The sequence below is a fragment of the Pristis pectinata genome, chromosome 8 (assembly GCF_009764475.1).
Source record: "Pristis pectinata isolate sPriPec2 chromosome 8, sPriPec2.1.pri, whole genome shotgun sequence".
In the NCBI taxonomy this organism is placed as follows: domain Eukaryota; kingdom Metazoa; phylum Chordata; class Chondrichthyes; order Rhinopristiformes; family Pristidae; genus Pristis; species Pristis pectinata.
In genome coordinates, this window is record NC_067412.1 from 91,371,095 (window position 1) to 91,389,238 (window position 18,144).

Consider the following 18,144-nt stretch of genomic DNA (forward strand, 5'->3'; position numbering starts at 1 on the left):
CGGCCTCCTCTACATCAGTGATACCCGATGCAGATTGGGTGATCGCTTCGCTGAGCAGCTTTGCTCCATCTGCTGCAACAGCCAAGACTTCCTGGTGACCACCCACTTCAATTCCGCATCCCACTCCCACACTGACATGTCTATCCATGGCCTCCTCTACTGCCACGTTGAGACCAGATACAGGTTGGAGGAACAACACCTCATATTCCGCCTTGGGAGTCTCCAACCTGATGGCCTCAACATCGATTTCTCTAACTTCTGGTAACCCCCCCCCCCATCTTTTTCTCCTCCCCCCCCCCCCCGTCTTCCCTTATTCCTGTGGCTCCCTTCCCCCACCTTGATGACCTGCCCATCTCCTCTCCTCCCCTATCTTTTATTCCATGGTCCACTGCCCTCTCCCACCGGATTCCTTCTTCTTCAGCGCTTTGCCTCTTCTACCTCTCACCTCTCAGCGTATTACAACTTCCACCCCCCCCACCCACCTACCTTCCCCCCTCATCTGGACTCGCCTATCTCCTGAACTCACCTATCACTTACCTGCGTGTGCTCCTCCCCCTTCCCCCACCTTCTTATCCTGGCTTCTGCCCTCTTCCTTTCCAGTCTTGATGAAGGGTCTTGGCCCGAAACGTCGACAGTTTGTTTCCCTCCATGGATGCTGCCTGACCTGCGGAATTCCTCCAGCACCTTTTGTGTATTGCTCAAGATGCTTAAGGCAGATCAGAATTACAACAGGAATGAATGAGGGTGCCAGGAACTTGGAACATCAATTTCTACCCTTAGGCTAAAGTAATAATTTTGGTAAGGTTTGACTCCAAACAGAATATGTTCATAGAAATATTAAACAGAATTGTGGAATCTTATAGGACAGGAGCAGATGACTTGTCCAATCATTTTTGCCTGACTTTTACTCTACATGAGGCAATCCCACAGATCTGTCTTTTCACAATGTCCTTTGACATTTTCTCCTTATGAAATAACTGATGGTTCAAAGGACATGGTCAATAAAACATTGAACAGACCAGAACGTTGAAATTTCACCTTTCAGCAGCTGGGGTGCAATGCCAGCTGTAAGAACCAAGGTCAGGGTAAATGAAGTGAGCTAAAGCAATAGGATTTCTTATGCTAATTTCATTTTCAAACTCAAACCAAGTGTGGTTGTTTGGAAGCTGTCTGAAGCTTCTTCAAGATCATCAATTCCCAACACCTGGATGTTATATGTGAACCGGTGGGATTCACCATTAGAATGTAAGTAATAGGAGAAGGAATAGGCCATATCTGAACCTTTGCTCTCAACGTGCCCATCCAATCAGTGCAACCTTTGATTCCCAACAGTCCAATTATCCTTGAATATCTCTCTGGGACAGATAATTCCGAAGATTGTAACTCTCAGAAATAAAATTCCTGCTCATTTCATTCTTAAATGGGTCGTCCATTATTCTAAAAATATGGACCCCTATTTTAGACTGAACTAACAGGGGAAAGATCCTGAGAATGTGTCATGTTTCAGGATGCTGCCCGGATTAAAAGGTATGAGCTATAAAAAGAGGTTGGACAAACTTGGATTACTTCCCAGAGCGTCAGAGACTGAGGGGAGACCTGATAGAAGTTTATAAAATTATGAGAGGCATAGATGGGGTAGACAGTCAGAATCTTTCTCCCAGGGTAGAAATGTCAACTACTAGAGGACATGCATTTAAGGAGAGAGGGGGAAAGTTTAAAGGAGATGTGCAGGGCAAGTTTTGTTACACAGAGTGGTGGGTGCCTGGTCAGGGGTAGTGGTGGAAGCAGATGCAATAGTGGTGTTTAAGAGGCTTTTAGGTGGACACATGAATATGCAGGGACTGGTGGGGGTTGGGGGGGTGATATGGATCATGTACAGGCAGAAGGAATTAGTTTAATTTGGCATTGTATTGGTATTGTTTTATTATTGTCACTTGTACCGAGGTACAGTGAAAAATTTGTCTTGCATACCAATCGTACAGGGTATTTAGGTAGTACAGGATAAAAACAAGAACAGAATACAGAGTAAAGTGTCACAGCTACAGGGAAGTGCATTGCAGGTAGACAATAAGGTGCAAGGTCAAACAAGGTAGATTGTGAGGTCAAGAGTCCATCTCATTGTATAAGGGAACTGTTCAATTGTCTTATCACAGTGGGATTGAAGCTGTCCTTGAGCCTGGTGGTACATGCCCTCAGGCTCCTGTATCTTCTGCCTGATGGGGGAGGAGAGAAGAGAGAATGACCTGGGTGGGTGGGGTCATTGATTACGCCTTGGGGAAGCAGCCAGCATAATCAAGGACCCCGCCCACTTGGTGTGTTCGGCACAGACATCGTGGGCCGTAAGGCCTGTTCCTGTGCTGTACCGTTCCATGTTCTATGTTCACAGGATGTTATGTTTTAGTCAGCCTTACTAAATCCAAGATTCATAGCAAATCTAACTATCAGGAATTACCAAACAGATTGGGAGCCCTTTTCTCTAGAAAAGAGGGGGCCCGAGAGGTGGCTTGATAGAAGTCTTTATGCCAGGATTTAATCAGGCAAGGTCAAGAAGAATTTCAACTTATAGGAAGTTCAAAACTAGTGGTCATTAAATTTACAAAGTCACTATAAAATCCAAAGGGAAATTCACCCAGAATGGTCAGAATAAGGGACACAGAGTTGAGGCAAACAGCAGCAAACCTGCCAGATAAGTACACAAGGAAGAACTGAATGACAGGATACATTAATAGGGTGAAATGAATCAAGTTGAGAGGAAATCTTTATGGAGCATAAACTCCAGTACATTCCTGTTGGGCTCAATGGCCTGTTTGCATTCTGTAAATTCTTTGTATAATGTGATGGATTCTAGCAGAGTCACCTTCAGTTTCAGCTGATTGCATGACCATAGGCACGAAGTAGTGTTGGCACAGGTCTTGCATTGTATTGTACCTGATAGAAGTTTATAAAATTATGACAGGGATAGAATGAGTTGACAGCTGGTATCTTTTTCCCAGGATTGAAATGTCTAATACTAGAGGGCATGCATTTAAGGTGAGAGGGGGAAACTTTAAAGAAGATGTGCACAGAGAGTGGTGGGTGCCTGGAAGGAGATGTGGGGGTGGTGGTGGAGGCAGACGCAATAGACAAATTTAAGAGGCTCTTAGCTTCTTCCCCTCTGCCATCAGATCTCTGAACGGTCCATGAATGCTTGTATGCTACCTTTTTTTGCACTATTTATTTACTTTTGTAAATTATAGTAATTTTATGTCTTTGCACTGTACTGCTGCCGCAAAGCAACAAATTTCACGTAAGTCACTGATAATAAATCTCCTATATCTTATGGTCTTATATTCATGGCATGTTAGCGTAACACTATTACAGCACCAGTGACCCAAGTTCAATTCCCGCCGCTGTCTGTAAGGAATTTGTAAGTTCTCCCCGTGTCTGCGTGGGTTTCCTCCGGGTGCTCCTGTTTCGTCCCACATTCCAAAGACGTGCGGGTTAGGAAGTTGTGGGCATGATATGTTGGCACTGGAAGTGTGGCGACACTTGTGGGCTGCCCCCAGAACACTCTACGCAAAAGATGCATTTCACTGTGTGTTTCGATGTACATAGAACATAACAGCACAGTACAGGCCCTTTGGCCCACAATGTTGTGCCGACATTTTATCCTGCTCTAATATCTATCTAACCCTTCCCTCCCACATAGCCCCCCATTCCTCTATCATTCATGTGGCTATCTAAGAGTCTCTTAAGTGTCCCTAATGTATCTGCCCCCACAACCTCTGCCAGCAGTGCGTTCCATGCACCCACCACTCTCTGTGTAAAAAAACTTACCTCTGAAATCCCCCTTATACCTTCCTCCAATCACCTTAAAATTATGCCCCCTGGTGTTAGCCATTGTTGCCCTGGGAAAAAGTCTCTGACTGTCCACTTGATCTATGCCTCTTATCATCTTGTAGACCTCTATCAAGTCACCTCTCATCCTCCTCCTCTCCAAAGAGAAAAGCCCTAGCTCATTCAACCTATCCTCATAAGACATGCTCTCCAATCCAGACAGCAACCTGATAAATCTCCTCTGCACTCTCCCTAAAGCTTCCACATCCTTCCTATAATGAGGCGACCAGAAACGAACGCAATACTCTAAGTGTAGTCTAACCAGAGTTCTATAGAGCTGCAACATTATCTCACGGCTCTTGAACTCAATACCCTGACTAATAAAGGCCAACACTCCGTATGCCTTCTTAACAACCCTATCAACCTGCGCGGCAACCTTGAGGGATCTATGGACGTAGACCCCAAGATCCCTCCATTCCTCCACACTGCTAAGAGTCCTGCCGCTAACCTTGTATTCTGCCTTCAAATTCGATCTCCTGAAGTGTATCACTTCACACTTATCTGGGTTGAACTCCATCTGCCACTTCTCAGCCCAGCTCTGCATTCTATCAATGTCCTGTTGTAATCTGCAGCAACATTCTAGACTATCCACAACACCATCAACCTTCGTGTCGTCTGCAAACTTACTAATCCACCCTTCCACATCCTCATCCAAGACATTTATAAAAATCACAAAGAGCAGTGCTCCCAGAACAGATCCCTGCAGAACACCACTGGTCACCGACCTCTAGGCAGAATACGCTCCATCTACCACCACCCTCTGTCTTCTATGGGCGAGCCAATTCTGAATCCACACAGCCGGGTTTCCCTGGATCTCATGCCTCCTGACTTTTTGAATGAGCCTTCCATGAGGAACTTTATCAAACGCCTTACTAAAATCCATGTACACCATATCCACTGCTCTACCTTCATTAATGTGCTTTGTCACATCCTCAAAGAATTCAATCAGGCTCGTGAGGCATGACCTGTGCCTCACAAAGCCATGCTGATCGTCTCTAATCAGCCCACGCTTCTCCAAATGCCCAGAAATCCTGTCTCTAAGAATCTTCTCCAGTAATTTGCCCACCACTGAAGTAAGACTCACTGGTCTGTAATCCCCAGGGTTATCCCTACTTCCTTTCTTAAACAAAGGAACAACATTTGCCACCCTCCGATCATCTGGCACTACTCCTGTGGCCAGTGAGGACGCAAAGATCATTGCCAAAGGCACAGCAATCTCTTCCGTCACTTCCTGTGGTAACCTTGGATATATCCTGTCCGGCCCCGGTGACTTATCTATCCTAATGTTTTTCAAAAAGTTCCAGCACATCCTCCTCCCTCACGTCGACATGCCCTAGCATATCGGTCTGTTGCATGCCATCCTTACAAATGTCAAGGTCTCTCTCACTGGTGAATACTGAAGCAAAGTATTCATTAAGGACCTCCCCTACCTTAGAACCATAGAACTATAGAACCATAGGACAATACAGCACAATACAGGCCCTTCGGCCCACCATGTTGTGCCGCCCTTCAAACCACACCTAAGACTATCTAACCCCTTCCTCCCACATATCCCTCTAACTTGAATTCCTCCATATGCTTATCTAACAATCTCTTGAACTTGTCCAATGTATCAGCCTCCACCACCACCCCAGGCAGCGCATTCCATGCGCCAACCACTCTCTGGGTGAAAAACCTCCCTCTGACATCACCCTTGAACTTCCCACCCAATACCTTAAAGCCATGTCCCCTTGTTTTGAGCATTGGTGCCCTGGGAAAGAGGCACTGGCTGTCCACTCTATCTATTCCTCTCAATATCTTGTAGACCTCTATCATGTCTCCCCTCATCCTCCTTCTCGCCAATGAGAACAGCCCCAGCTCCTTTAGTCTCTCCTCATAATCCATACTCTTTAATCCAGGCAGCATCCTGGTAAATCTCTTCTGCACCCTTTCCAACGCCTCCACATCCTTCCTATAATGAGGCGACCAGAACTGGACATAGTATTCTAAGTGTGGCCTAACCGGAGTTTTGTAAAGCTGCATCATCACTTCATGGCTCTTAAACTTGATCCCCCGACTTATGAAAGCTAACATCCCATAAGGTTTCTTAACTACCCTATCCACCTGCGAGGCAACTTTCAGTGATCTGTGGATAGGAATCCCCAGATCCCTCTGCTCCTCTACACTGCCCAGAATCCTGCCATTTACCTTGTACTCCTCCTTGGAGTTTGTATAGAACACTACAGCACAGGAAACAGGAAATTCGGCCCTTCTAGTCTGTGCTGAAACTTTATTCCGCTAGTCCCATTTACCTGCACCCAATCCATAACCCTCCAGACCTCTCCCGTCCATATATCTATCCAACTTATTCTTAAAACTTAAGAATGAGCCCGCATTTACCACATCAGATGGCAGCCCGTTCCACACTCCCACCACTCTCTGAGTGAAGAAGTTCCCCCTAATGTTCCCCCTAAGCCTTTCCCCCTTCACCCTAAAGCCATGTCCTCTCGTACTTATCTCTCCTAATCTCAGTGGAAAGAGCCTACTCACATTTACTCTGTCTATACCCCTCATAATTTTGTAAACCTCTATCAAATCTCCCCTCATTCTTCTACGCTCCAAGGAATAAAGTCCTAATCTTTCCCTGTAACTCAACTCCTGAAGACCCGGCAACATTCTAGTAAATCTCCTCTGCACTCTTTCAATCTTACTGATGTCCTTCCTATAGTTAGGTGACCAGAACTGCACACAATACTCCAAATTTGGCCTCACCAATGTCTTATACAACCTCACCATAACATCCCATCTCCTATACTCAATACTTTGATTTATGAATGCCAGGATGCCAAAAGCCTTCTTTACAACCCTGTCTACCTGCGATGCCACTCTCAGGGAATTATATATCTGAACTCCCAGATCCCTTTGTTCCTCCGCACTCCTCAGTGCCCTACCATTTACTGTGTATGTCCTACCTTGATTTGTCCTTCCAAAATGCAACACCTCACACTTGTCTGCATTAAATTCCATCTGCCATTTTCTGGCCCATTTTTCCAGTTGGTCCAGATCCCTCTGCAAGCTTTGAAAGCCTTCCTCGCTGTCCACAACGCCTCCAATCTTAGTGTCATTAGCAAACTTGCTGATCCAATTTACCACATTATCATCTAGATCATTGATATAGACAACAAACAACAATGGTCCCAGCACAGATCCCTGAGGCACACCACTAGTCACAGACCTCCAGTCTGAGAAACAATCATCCACTAGCACCCTCTGTCTTCTCCCACACAGCCAATTTCGAATCCAGTTTACAACTTTCCACGGATACCTAGTGTCTGAACCTTCTGAACTAACCTCCCATGTGGGACCTTGTCAAAGGCCTTACTAAAGTCCATGTAGACAACATCCCCAGCCTTTCCTTCATCTCTTCCGACTCCAGGCACGTTTCCTCTTTTACATGTGACTAATAAAGATATCTTATCTTATCTTATTAAGTGTCATTAGCTTAATTAGTTGGGCAAAACATCATGGGCCTGTTCCTGTGCTGTTTTTATGTTCTATGCTCTATTTTCTATTGTTGCTGGGTTAAAATCCTGTAACTCCATACCTAATAGTTCTGTCAGTTTCTTTAGTTTCTTTCCTTCGCCAGAAACACTGCAGCAGTTCAAGAAGGTGACTCACCTTCTTACATTACAGATGGAAAATAAATACTGGCCTTGTCAGTGACGTCTGCATTCCATAAATGAATAAGAACGATTCCTCACTGATGGAAATGTGCATCGTAGCACCTAGGTAACTTAAACCCCTGCTGTACAAACCAAATGTACCTTGCAGAAATGCTCCAATATCCAAAGCACTAGCAAATATGCAGTCACTTAGACAGGTCAGAGCAACTGTTTGAAGTAAAACTGCAAGAGCCAGAGACGGGAAGCCAAAATTTCACATGCCAGCATTTTGTTGGCTGGTTCCACCCATCATGTGATCACCATTGGAAGGAACCCAATGGTTCTGTCAGCATCACATTTAAAATTCTACCTTAAGGTTAACACTGGGACTGACATCTGTAACCACGAGGTTTAGATGATCAGACAAATAGGGGGAGAAAGTTCATACTACATACGTTCCAAATATATCAGGAACTGTTCTGGAATGCCACACCCTGATCAATCATCTACCTTATCGATGAATTATTGAACCACCTTACCCGATATACCGAGACAGTTTGCAGCATGAGGCAACAAATTTCCAACAAGCATTTTAGTTATCTTTACATGTTTATTATACATGTAACAAACATATAATTTAAACTTTCAATTAAAATGTGAGATGATCAGAAGAATTTCTATCTTTGGCCACATTAAGCATAAAAATGGTATGGAATTGAAGTGTAAAGTCGAATAAATTTCTTACCCAATTGAGCACCTTGTAGTATTAATACTTGGAAATGGCGAAACTCTGATAGGTAAACAGTCTGTATTGGCAAATGTTTTGTAAATTATGTTTTCCTGATCCTTCCTTCCTTTGCTGTAAATTCTGTTTCACTATTGGAAAGAGAATAGTAAAACAGAATTTACAACAAAGGAAAGAAGAAAGACCAAAGTTAACCTTTCCAATTTGTGCAATAAAAAAATTGGGCTGTGATTTGTTAAGAGCTACCCCAGGACATTGACTGGTGTGAATACTTGCTCGAAAGTTAATCCATTGGTTCAAAATGTAATCCTTCAGTTTAGCACCTTACATATTACCCCTCACCAACTGTATCTCAAATCACAGCAATTTCCACACGTTTGTCGACAACTTCCAGCTCTATCTCAAGACCCCAACCCTCTCATCCCTTCACTGTGACTGAATGCTTGCCAACATCCAGTGCTGCAGAAATTTCCTCCAACCTCTACTGAAACCCTTTTCTCTAGCTACTTCTCTTAAAGCCTTCTCTTTGGCCAAGCTTTTGCTCACTATCTTAATATTACCTGATGAGCCTTGGCATCAAGTTTTCTGTGATAACATTCCCCTGTCAGAGTCATTTTGTTACAAAGAGAAAAAGGCTGCTGATATATATGTTGCCGTGAATTTAATAAATGGGTTATAAATCAAGTTTATTTTTATGTAGGTTCATAAAGTGGATTCTGGTATCTAAATAACTACTAAAAAATAATCACCTTCAGATTTTGATACCAGGGTTTTGACCCAAAATGCCAACAATTTCTTTCCCCTCACAGATGCTGCCTAATGCGCTGAGTTTCTCCAGCACATCGTTTGTTGTTCCAGATTCCAGCATCTGCAGTCTCTTGTGTCTCCTCTGTATGACTGTGTCACCGAACTGCTTTGCTTTAAGTACTAACTCTGACTATAAAACTATGCTTTTTGATTTTCTCCCAGAATCAAAAATACAGTCGATAACTTTCTACACTAAGTGTGAGGTTGAACACGGCCATCTCTCTTCACTCTCTTTCTTTGGTTTGGGCATCCATTTTCTCTTTGGGAGATTTTTGGCTCATTTTTAAGGAAAAGGCACAATATAAAATGAAAGCTTTTACCAAATAATTTCTCTGTCATCTTGCACCTATGTTTCTACAGTCATGATGCCATTGCTTCACATTACCTGTGCATATTAATGGACACAGTCGGAACCCACACATGTCACTGTACCCATCTTGAAAATAAGCAGCAAATTGAAAACTAATTTGTGTATTGGAAATCTAATTAATTATAAGAGGAGCTATCAAAGTTTAGGATATCTGATGTTACTACTGAGCTGTCCCATTCATTGAATAACAGACGCAAACCACCTCAATAATCAGCATCACCCGCTATTCACCTTTGCTTTTAACCCATCAACGTTTTGTGTAACGTGCAACGTGAGGTATTTGGAGAGAAAGGTTCTTTTTGACCAGCCAGTCACAGTCCGTGCTTGAGGTTTACGAGGGTCTCATCACAGATCCCTTCAGTTTAGCTTCTCAGCCCCACCACTTGTTGCCCAGTGTGGATCGGTCAGTCTCAAAGCTCTTTCCCCTGATCAACTTCTTCAGTTCCTGGAGCTCCTCAGCCCTCAAGCTCTGGTCGACTCCTGGGCTGAGTTGGTAGCTCAGAGGTGAGACAATATAGCCATTCTTGTACAGGCAAGCCCGCTTACAGAATTCAAACGTGCTAAACATCAAACCGTAGTATGGAACAATCTGAAAATTAATTCAGAGCAGTGGTTATAACAGGCAGACAAGAAGGCAAAGCATTAAAGATGAACATGACAGGTTTTCCCAATAAGTGTACTTGAGACTCAAACATTTTATACACCCTGTCCAATAGAGAGAGAGCTCCAACAGGTAGGATATAAAGCAATTCAATCCTACACTGAGAGACAAGAGAAAGGGGAACTGCTGCACTAAGAACACCCCTGGGATTATAAAGAGGTTTCATGCAGAGATAATACAAATAAAGCTTTTGATCTATGGTTGTATCTGTAGCAGCTGTCACTCTAAACCTTTCTTTTGCGAATATTATCATCAAAACTGCTGGTCCAACTTTCAGCTCCTTTCTGGACCCGGCCCTGTAGGTTGCCAGCAGGTGCTGTTAAGGATGAAATGACCATGGTAGAGCACATACCAGTTCAGTGGACATTTTATACAAAGGTAGGGAGCCTTGTAACGGCTTCCTGGTATTCACATCCTGTTTACAGGAGTAAGAAGAGTTTTTTTTGTTTGAAGACTCTACTTGCTCCATTTGGTTACTCCAGACGGATAAACATTTGGAACCTAGTCATATAGCAATATCAAGTCCTCTCACCTTGTGACATTTATACTGGAATTCAAGTTGGTTTATTATTGTCACACGTCAATAGTCATAAGACTATTGAACGGTTCCCTGATACGATGAGATGGACTCTTGACCTCACATTCTACCTTGTTTGACCTTGCACCTTATTGTCTACCTGCACTATAACTCCCCTGTAGCTGTGACACTTTATTCTGTTATTGTTTTTACCCTGTCCGTCCTCAATGCACTCTGTACTACCTCAGTGCACTGTGTAATGAATTGATCTGTACCAACGATATGCAAGACAAGTTTTTCACTGTACCTTGGTACAAGTGACAAAAATAAACCAACACATGTACCGAGATACAGTGAAAAACCTTTGGCTGCCTCGACACTAACTTCCCTCCCTAAACCTCTGTACCCCTCTCTCCTCTTCAAAACCTGCCTCTTTAACCAAGTATTTATTAATCTGCCCTAATATCTCCTTCATTGGCTCAGTGTCATTGCCCTCTGATTACACTTTTGGAGATTCTTGGGCCACTATGCCCCATTATCTGGTAATTGGTAAATTATTGTCACATGTACCAAGGTACAGTGAAAACTTTGTTTTGCATGCCACCCATACTGATGTACTACATCAGTACATCGAGGTAGTACAAAGGAAAAGCAATAACAGAATGTAGAATATAGTGTTACAGTTACAAAGAAAGTGCACTGCAGGCAGACAATAAGGTGCAAGGCCATAACAAGGTAGATTGTGAGGTCAAGAGTCCATCTCATCATACAAGAGGTCCATTTAATAGTCTTATAACAGCAGGATAGAAGCTGCCCTTGAACCTGGGGGTGCGTGTGTTTTCAAGCTTTTGTATCTTCTGCCTAATGGAAGGAGGGAGGTGGGAGAGGTCTTTGATTATGCTTGTTACTTTTCTGATGCTCCCTACTTCTATTGGAATCTTACATTTGATTAGTCTTGATTTCTTAAATTCTACAATTAATATTCCCTTCTCACCCATCACCATAATGAGGCAAACTGACTTCACAGCAGAGGCCTCATTATAGGATCATTTGACTTATCACCCTGACATTCCAGCCACTACCACCTTTTAATGGGGATCTAATCTTAGCTGGAGGCTCTGTCTGTTTCAGGCAACTGACTACATATAAGGATCCCTTTGACACCACTGCAGCCCTGAGTGTGGTTTACAGGGATATGAGGTGGATTTTGGAAGCAACACATTTTGCCCCCATGTCCTGGTGGTGATTTGTCAGTCCAATGGGCCTAAAATTGATCACTGTTGGCAGGTCTAAAAAAAAACATTAAAATTCGAGCCAGGATCTTCAGCGCCGAGGTTGGAAGATTTAGTCCAACACACAATATGCTGGAGGAAATCAGCGTGTCGAGCGGCATCTGTGGGGGGAGAGGAATTGTGGATGTTTAGGGTCGAAATCCTGCATCAGAACTGAGAGTAGTAGGAGAAGGGAGATGGTCAATCTAAAGAGAGGGGAGTTGGTGAGACAGGAGCCCAAGGTGATTGGTGGACTGAGGAGGGGTGAAGGATAATGGGCAGGTCAAGCCAGGTCGGTGGAGGTAGGGGTGGGGTTGGAAGACGGAGGCAGGGGAACGATAGATGGAGGCAGCTATTGAAAGACTTAAGTGTTGTGTGATAAAGGGACTCCCACAAAGTAAGTGGAAAATATTCCCTCGCACTCCTGAAAAATGCCTTGTAGATGGTGGAAAGGATTTGATAAGTGAAGAGGTGAGTCAGTGATGACTGGATACCCAGCTTTCTGGTCTGCTCTTGTAACTCTGGATGTGTGCACAACTGATACCCATCACAAGAGAGCCTCTGCTGAACTCCTTTAGTGGCAACCAAAAAGGAGCCTTCCCTGTCTGTGGAACTGCGTCTCTTGCTGGAAAGAGGAACTCAACCTCGCAAAAGTAACGTGATATCTTTGTATAAACTCCACCCCAATTGATTATAAATTGTTGAATTTTTAAAACTACTGTTGTGAATTTTAAAGGAAAATAACTATAACAATTTACATGTTGTAAAACATCAGAAGCCATTGACAGGAGGCACGGTAGTGTAGCGGTTAGTGTAACGCTTTACAGCACCAGCAACCGGGGTTCAATTCCCGCCGCTGTCTGTAAGGAGTTTGTACGTTCTCCCCGTGTCTGCGTGGCTTTCCTCCGGGTGCTCCGGTTTCCTCCCACATTCCAAAGACGTATGGGTTAGGAAGCTGTGGGCATGGTATGTTGGCGCCGGAAGCGTGGCGACACTTGCGGGCTGCCCCCAGAACACTCTACGCAGAAGATGCATTTCACTGTGTGTTTCGATGTACATGTGACTAATAAAGACATCTTATGAAACACAACAGGGAGATATTAGGGCAGGTGGTCAAAAGCTTAGTGATGTGGTATGTTTTCAGGAGTTTTAAAAGAAGAGAAAGTTGGGAAGGTTTAAAGCCAATCTGTGTGATTCCAGCAGGAACTAGATAACAGCTCAACATTTGCATTCTCCCAGCTGAGGTTGGTACCACTGCAGAGCCAGCACTTATTGCCAATTTATAACGGGCAGTGAAGCACCTTCTTAAATTATTGCAGTCCATGTGGTGAATGTACTGTCTGTATTATTATGTATCAACAGGGTGGTTTTGTGGTTTACTAGGCTGTTTCAGAGAGCAGTTAAAACCAACCACATTGTGTGGATCTGGAGTCAGAGGCCAGATTGGATAAGGACTTCAGATTTTCTTCCCTGTAGGACATTTGTGAACCAGTTGGCATTTTACAATAATCTGAAACTTCCATAATCACCATTACCCAGACAAGCGTTTTATTCCAGATTAGTTAATTAACAGAATTAATCTTCCCCAGCTGCTGCGGTGATACTTGTACTCATGTTTGTAGACGATCTGGGCAGGATTACCAGTCTAGTAATTTAACCACCATTCTACCATTTCCTGGCCAATTTGAACAATAACAATTTACTTTTCTGACAATTGAACAGTTGATCCTCTAGAAGAAAATCTTTTGATGTTACTCAGCTTTAGTGTTTGGTTGAACACACACAGAAATCAAGGGTTATTGTAATGTCTGCAGCACAATCAATGCATTTCTCCAGCTATCTGTCCACCCAGCAGCTGCTAGTTTTATGGGGGCGGTGATTACCTTGAGCAGGTTGGCAGAGAGACCATTCCATAGACTCAGAAAACCCTTTGTCTTCACAATTTGCTTGAAACAGTCAATGACACCAGTAAAATGAACATCAACACCTCCATAGTGAGGAAGAAGTGGACTTTGTGCCTACAATGAAAGAGACAGAGTTCAGATACAGAAGTGAACACACTTAACGCCAGATTACCAAAAATGAGTTTGCAAAAACTTGCATTTACAAAGGGTTTCTAATGTAATAAAATGCCTCAGTGTGTTGCACTGGAGGAAACTGACCCTGGGCCAAAGAGCAGGAATAAGACCATCACCAAAAGGTCGAGCTTCTTAAAAGGAGGAATGAGAGACAGAGGTGTTGAGGGAGCCAGAGCCTGGGACCTTAGTGGCTGAAGGTGCAGTTGTAATTGGTGTAGCTATTTAAAAAGGGGATGTTCAAGAGCGAGGTGTGAGAGGGGTGCTGATATCTTGGAGGGTTCTAATGCTGGAAATTACAGAGCCTGGGGGTGGGGTTGGTCAAGGAAAGATTGTGATAGACAGGGGAGAGGATTTAACAAACACCGTTGAAACAGGGTCCTGTGTAATCCAGCATGCACAGGGTTGATGGGATGTTACAAGCCTTTGGATAAACCAAGGTTGCAGATGCTGGATGATGTAAGACTGGCTATCGTCGCTGAGTCTGGGTGTAACTTTTGAGGATTTCAGTATCAGGTTGGATGAGGTTGTGCCAGAAACAGGTGAACGTAAACGACTTCTTGGATGAATTAGGGAGATGATTAAATTGCTTAGGCCATGATCATTGTCAGATGGAAATTATTCTGATTTATAAAGCTGATTAAATTAGTGTTACAGTACAGAGATGGTGCATTAGGGATCACTGGCTTGTTTCACTTTAGTTCATTATTAGTAACAAGCTGCATACAAAATGATGCACACTTCACCTCTCACTTGCCACAGTTATGCATGCTGGTACTGAACTACTTCAGAGACAAGTTTTAACTCGGAACTTGCTAGCTTAACCTATTTATGTTGAGCTGAACATTTTAAAGCTCTCGGTACTTGTAAATGTCTAAAAGGCTGCAGAGAGTTGTGGACACAGCCCGGGTCCATCATGGGCACATTGACAGCCCTCCCCATCATTGACAACATCTACAGGAGGTGCTGCTTCAAGAAGGTGGCATCTATCTTCAAGGATCCCCACTATCCGGGTCATGCCCTCTTCTCGCTGCTACTGTCAGGCAGGAGGTATACAAGCCTGAATTCCCACACTACCAGGTTCAGAACAGCCACTTTCCTACAACCATCAGGTTCTTGAACTGATCTGCACAACCCTAACCCTACCTCAGCAATGGAACACTACGTACCACCTCTTGCACTACCATGGACTTGTAGTGATTGTGTTTTTTTTTTGCCCTAAGGTCTTGCTTTTGTAAAGACTTTTATTTCACTGTATGGTATAATTTTATGTATAATTTATATTCTGTACGAGAGGACATGGCTTTAGGGTGAAAGGGGAAAGGTTTAGGGGGAACATTAGAGGGAACTTCTTCACTCAAGGAGTGGTGGGAGTGTGGAATGGGCTGCCATCTGATGTGGTAAATGTGGGCTCGCTCTTAACTTTTAAGAGTAAATTGGATAGATACATGGACGAGAGGTCTGGAGGGATATGGGCTGGGGGCAGGTAGATGGGACTAGCAGAATAATGTTTCAGCACAGACTAGAAGGGCCGAATGGCCTGTTTTCTGTGCTGTAGTTTTCTATGGTTCTATGGTGTGTGGTCTGTACCTACGTGCCTGTGATGCTGCTGCAAGCAAGTTTTTCATTGTACCTGTACCTCACCGTACTTGTGCATGTGACAATAAACTCGATTTGACTTGACTTGCAAAGGGGATAAAAATGATATACGTGCACTACTGTAGAAAAGCTTCAAATACATCTTTAGTTGACCAGCCATGATCCTTCCCCAATATTATTAAAAACTTCACTGCCCTACTTGGCTGTTCTAAGTGTTCTAGCACCATGAACCAGCAATACCAAATGGAAAATCACGGGAGAGGTATTTTCACAGTTTCAGGTTGTCCTGAAGTTTTATATCTATTGAAAAAACTGTTTCATGTGATATTGGAAATACAGCAAGCTATTTGTATACAGCAAATTCCCACCACATTCAATGTTATAACGATAAAAGATAAAGTTTATGTAGCATTGATGAAAGGATAATGTTGCTTCCCCCACTCTTCTTCAGAATAATACCTTGGAAGCTGTGATGTCCACCCGAGACATCAGGTGGGGCCAGAGTTAATGCCTCCTTCGACAGTGCGACGCTCCCTCAGTACCCCACTGGAATGTTAGCCCAGACTTTTATTTTGTCACGGGAGTAGGGCTCAGACCCACTCAAGGTGAGAGCAAGTTCAACAAAGCCAACAGTCCTAAATCCAACAGTGGATTTACTTAGAATAAAATTCACTCAGTGCCAGCATTAAAGCCACTAATGAGGTGAGACACAATATACAAGAACAGGCTCAGGAGACACAAACTGGCTGCTGTCAGACAGGTACGAGTTGACCTTCAACACACCCTTTAATCAGGCCAGCTGACTGCAGGAAGTGCCTCGAGCTTGCTATCACATGCTCTTGATTCGGAACCCGTCACAAAATGACTCAGCTCATTGAACTCTCATTTTCTCAGACTTAAAAAGTGACTAATTCATAAAATGTCACAGGGCTGTGTTCAATACAAATCAAAACAGCTGAAAGGGCTTCCGAAAGGACAGTGACCAAAAGAGCTGGAAAACACACAAAACAGTGAGATTCTAGAGGAGTTAATAATTAATGGCTATTAGAAGATGAAGAATTAGTGCAAAGAGGATTTACAGACCTTTCCTGGTAACCTTGTGTACACATAACTATGACGGGTCCAGAGAGATGGTTGCAGGTACACAGGTACAGCTCAGAGCAACACACACAGTTGTACGGCTACGTATTCACAGGGCTCACAGCACTCACCTGCATCTTCCTTTTCACAGTTTCAAAAGGGAAGGAGAGAGTCTGGGCAACACCAGCGGCCAGGCAACCATTGGCAAAGTTCTGGAGAGGCGTGAATTTCACACTGGACTTATTCCAGAGTTTATCCAGGTTAATGTACACTAAAAAAGAACCTGTAGAGAAAGGTACTGCTCCTGGAAAAGGAAATACAGGAATTATAAATTAACTGTCAATTAAACCCGAACAGATGATACAGAAATCCAAGTGGAATATAGGTGCCGTGCTTATATAAGATAAGATAAGTTAAGATATCTTTATTAGTCACATGCACATCGAAGCACACAGTAAAATGCATTTTTTTTTGCATAGAGTGTTCTGGGGACAGCCTGCAAGTGTTGCCACGCTTCCGGCGTCAACATAGCATGCCCACAACTTCCTAACCCCTACGTCTTTGGAATGTGGGAGGAAACCAGAGCACCCAGAAGAAACTCACGCAGACACTGGGAGAATGTACAAACTCCTTATAGACAGCGGCCGGAATTGAACCTGGGTCGCTGGCGCTGTAAAGTGTTACGCTAACCGCTACACTACTGTGCCTGCCTACTGCCGTGCACTGCTGTGTGGCAGTATACACGACTGTACACCGTCCTATTGGCTGATGTATCACTGTATTCTGAAACTTTTAATGGCAGGAGTCAGTTATTGGTAGAAATGGATTACTGTGGAAGTAATATTTAGAACAAATTAAAATATATGTGTGGGGATTTGAATGACAAGTTTCAAGTAAATTTCTAAAGAAAGGAAATTACTGGATTTCAATAGCACTTTGATAGCTGGATATTTTACAGGCAAATTGAAGTGGAGTCACTGTTCAAATCTGGGCAACACAGCAGCCTGTGCACAGCAAGCTCACAGGAACAGCACTGTGATAATGACTGCTAATTTATTTTAGCAATGTTGCTCGAGAAATAAAAATTGGTCATACACTGGGCAGAACTTTTCAAGGAAAGGGGTGGCACGGTAGCATAGCGGTTAGCGTGACGCTATTACAGCGCCAGCGGTCGGGGTTCGATTCCCGTCGCTGTCTGTGAGGAGTTTGTATGCCCTCCCGTGACTGCGTGGGTTTCCTCCGGGTGCCCCGGTTTCCTCCCACATTCCAAAAAGATGTACGGGTAGGTTAATATGGGTTTAAAATGGGCAGCGCAGACTCGTTGGGCCAGAAGGGCCTGTTACCACACTGTAAATAAAATGTTAAAAATTGAAAAAAAATTTAAAGCCTTGGGATCTTATACAACCTCCCGAAAGAATAGATGTCTCATCTGAAGGCTGACACCTTCAGTAGTGCAGCATTCCATCAGTACAGCAACGGGAGTATCAGGCTAGATTATGCAT

General features: G+C 43.6%; 1 protein-coding gene across 2 annotated transcripts in view; it reads right to left on the minus strand.

Annotated features, from left to right (window-relative positions):
• Positions 1-18,144, minus strand: part of slc25a43 (solute carrier family 25 member 43) — a 30,918-nt gene that overhangs the window by 5,408 nt on the left and 7,366 nt on the right. The window contains exons 3-5 of one of the 2 annotated variants that reach the window (XR_007956784.1): positions 16,774-16,946; positions 13,772-13,906; positions 9,671-10,028 (exon numbers count right to left, since the gene is read on the minus strand). Coding sequence is in view for 1 of the 2 variants with exons in the window: in XM_052021936.1 (XP_051877896.1) it covers positions 9,810-10,028; positions 13,772-13,906; positions 16,774-16,946 (527 nt within the window). In the remaining variant the exon portion in view is untranslated. Of the gene's footprint in view, positions 1-8,121; positions 10,029-13,771; positions 13,907-16,773; positions 16,947-18,144 lie in introns of those variants that run through there. The other variant, XM_052021936.1, reaches the window with a different exon arrangement.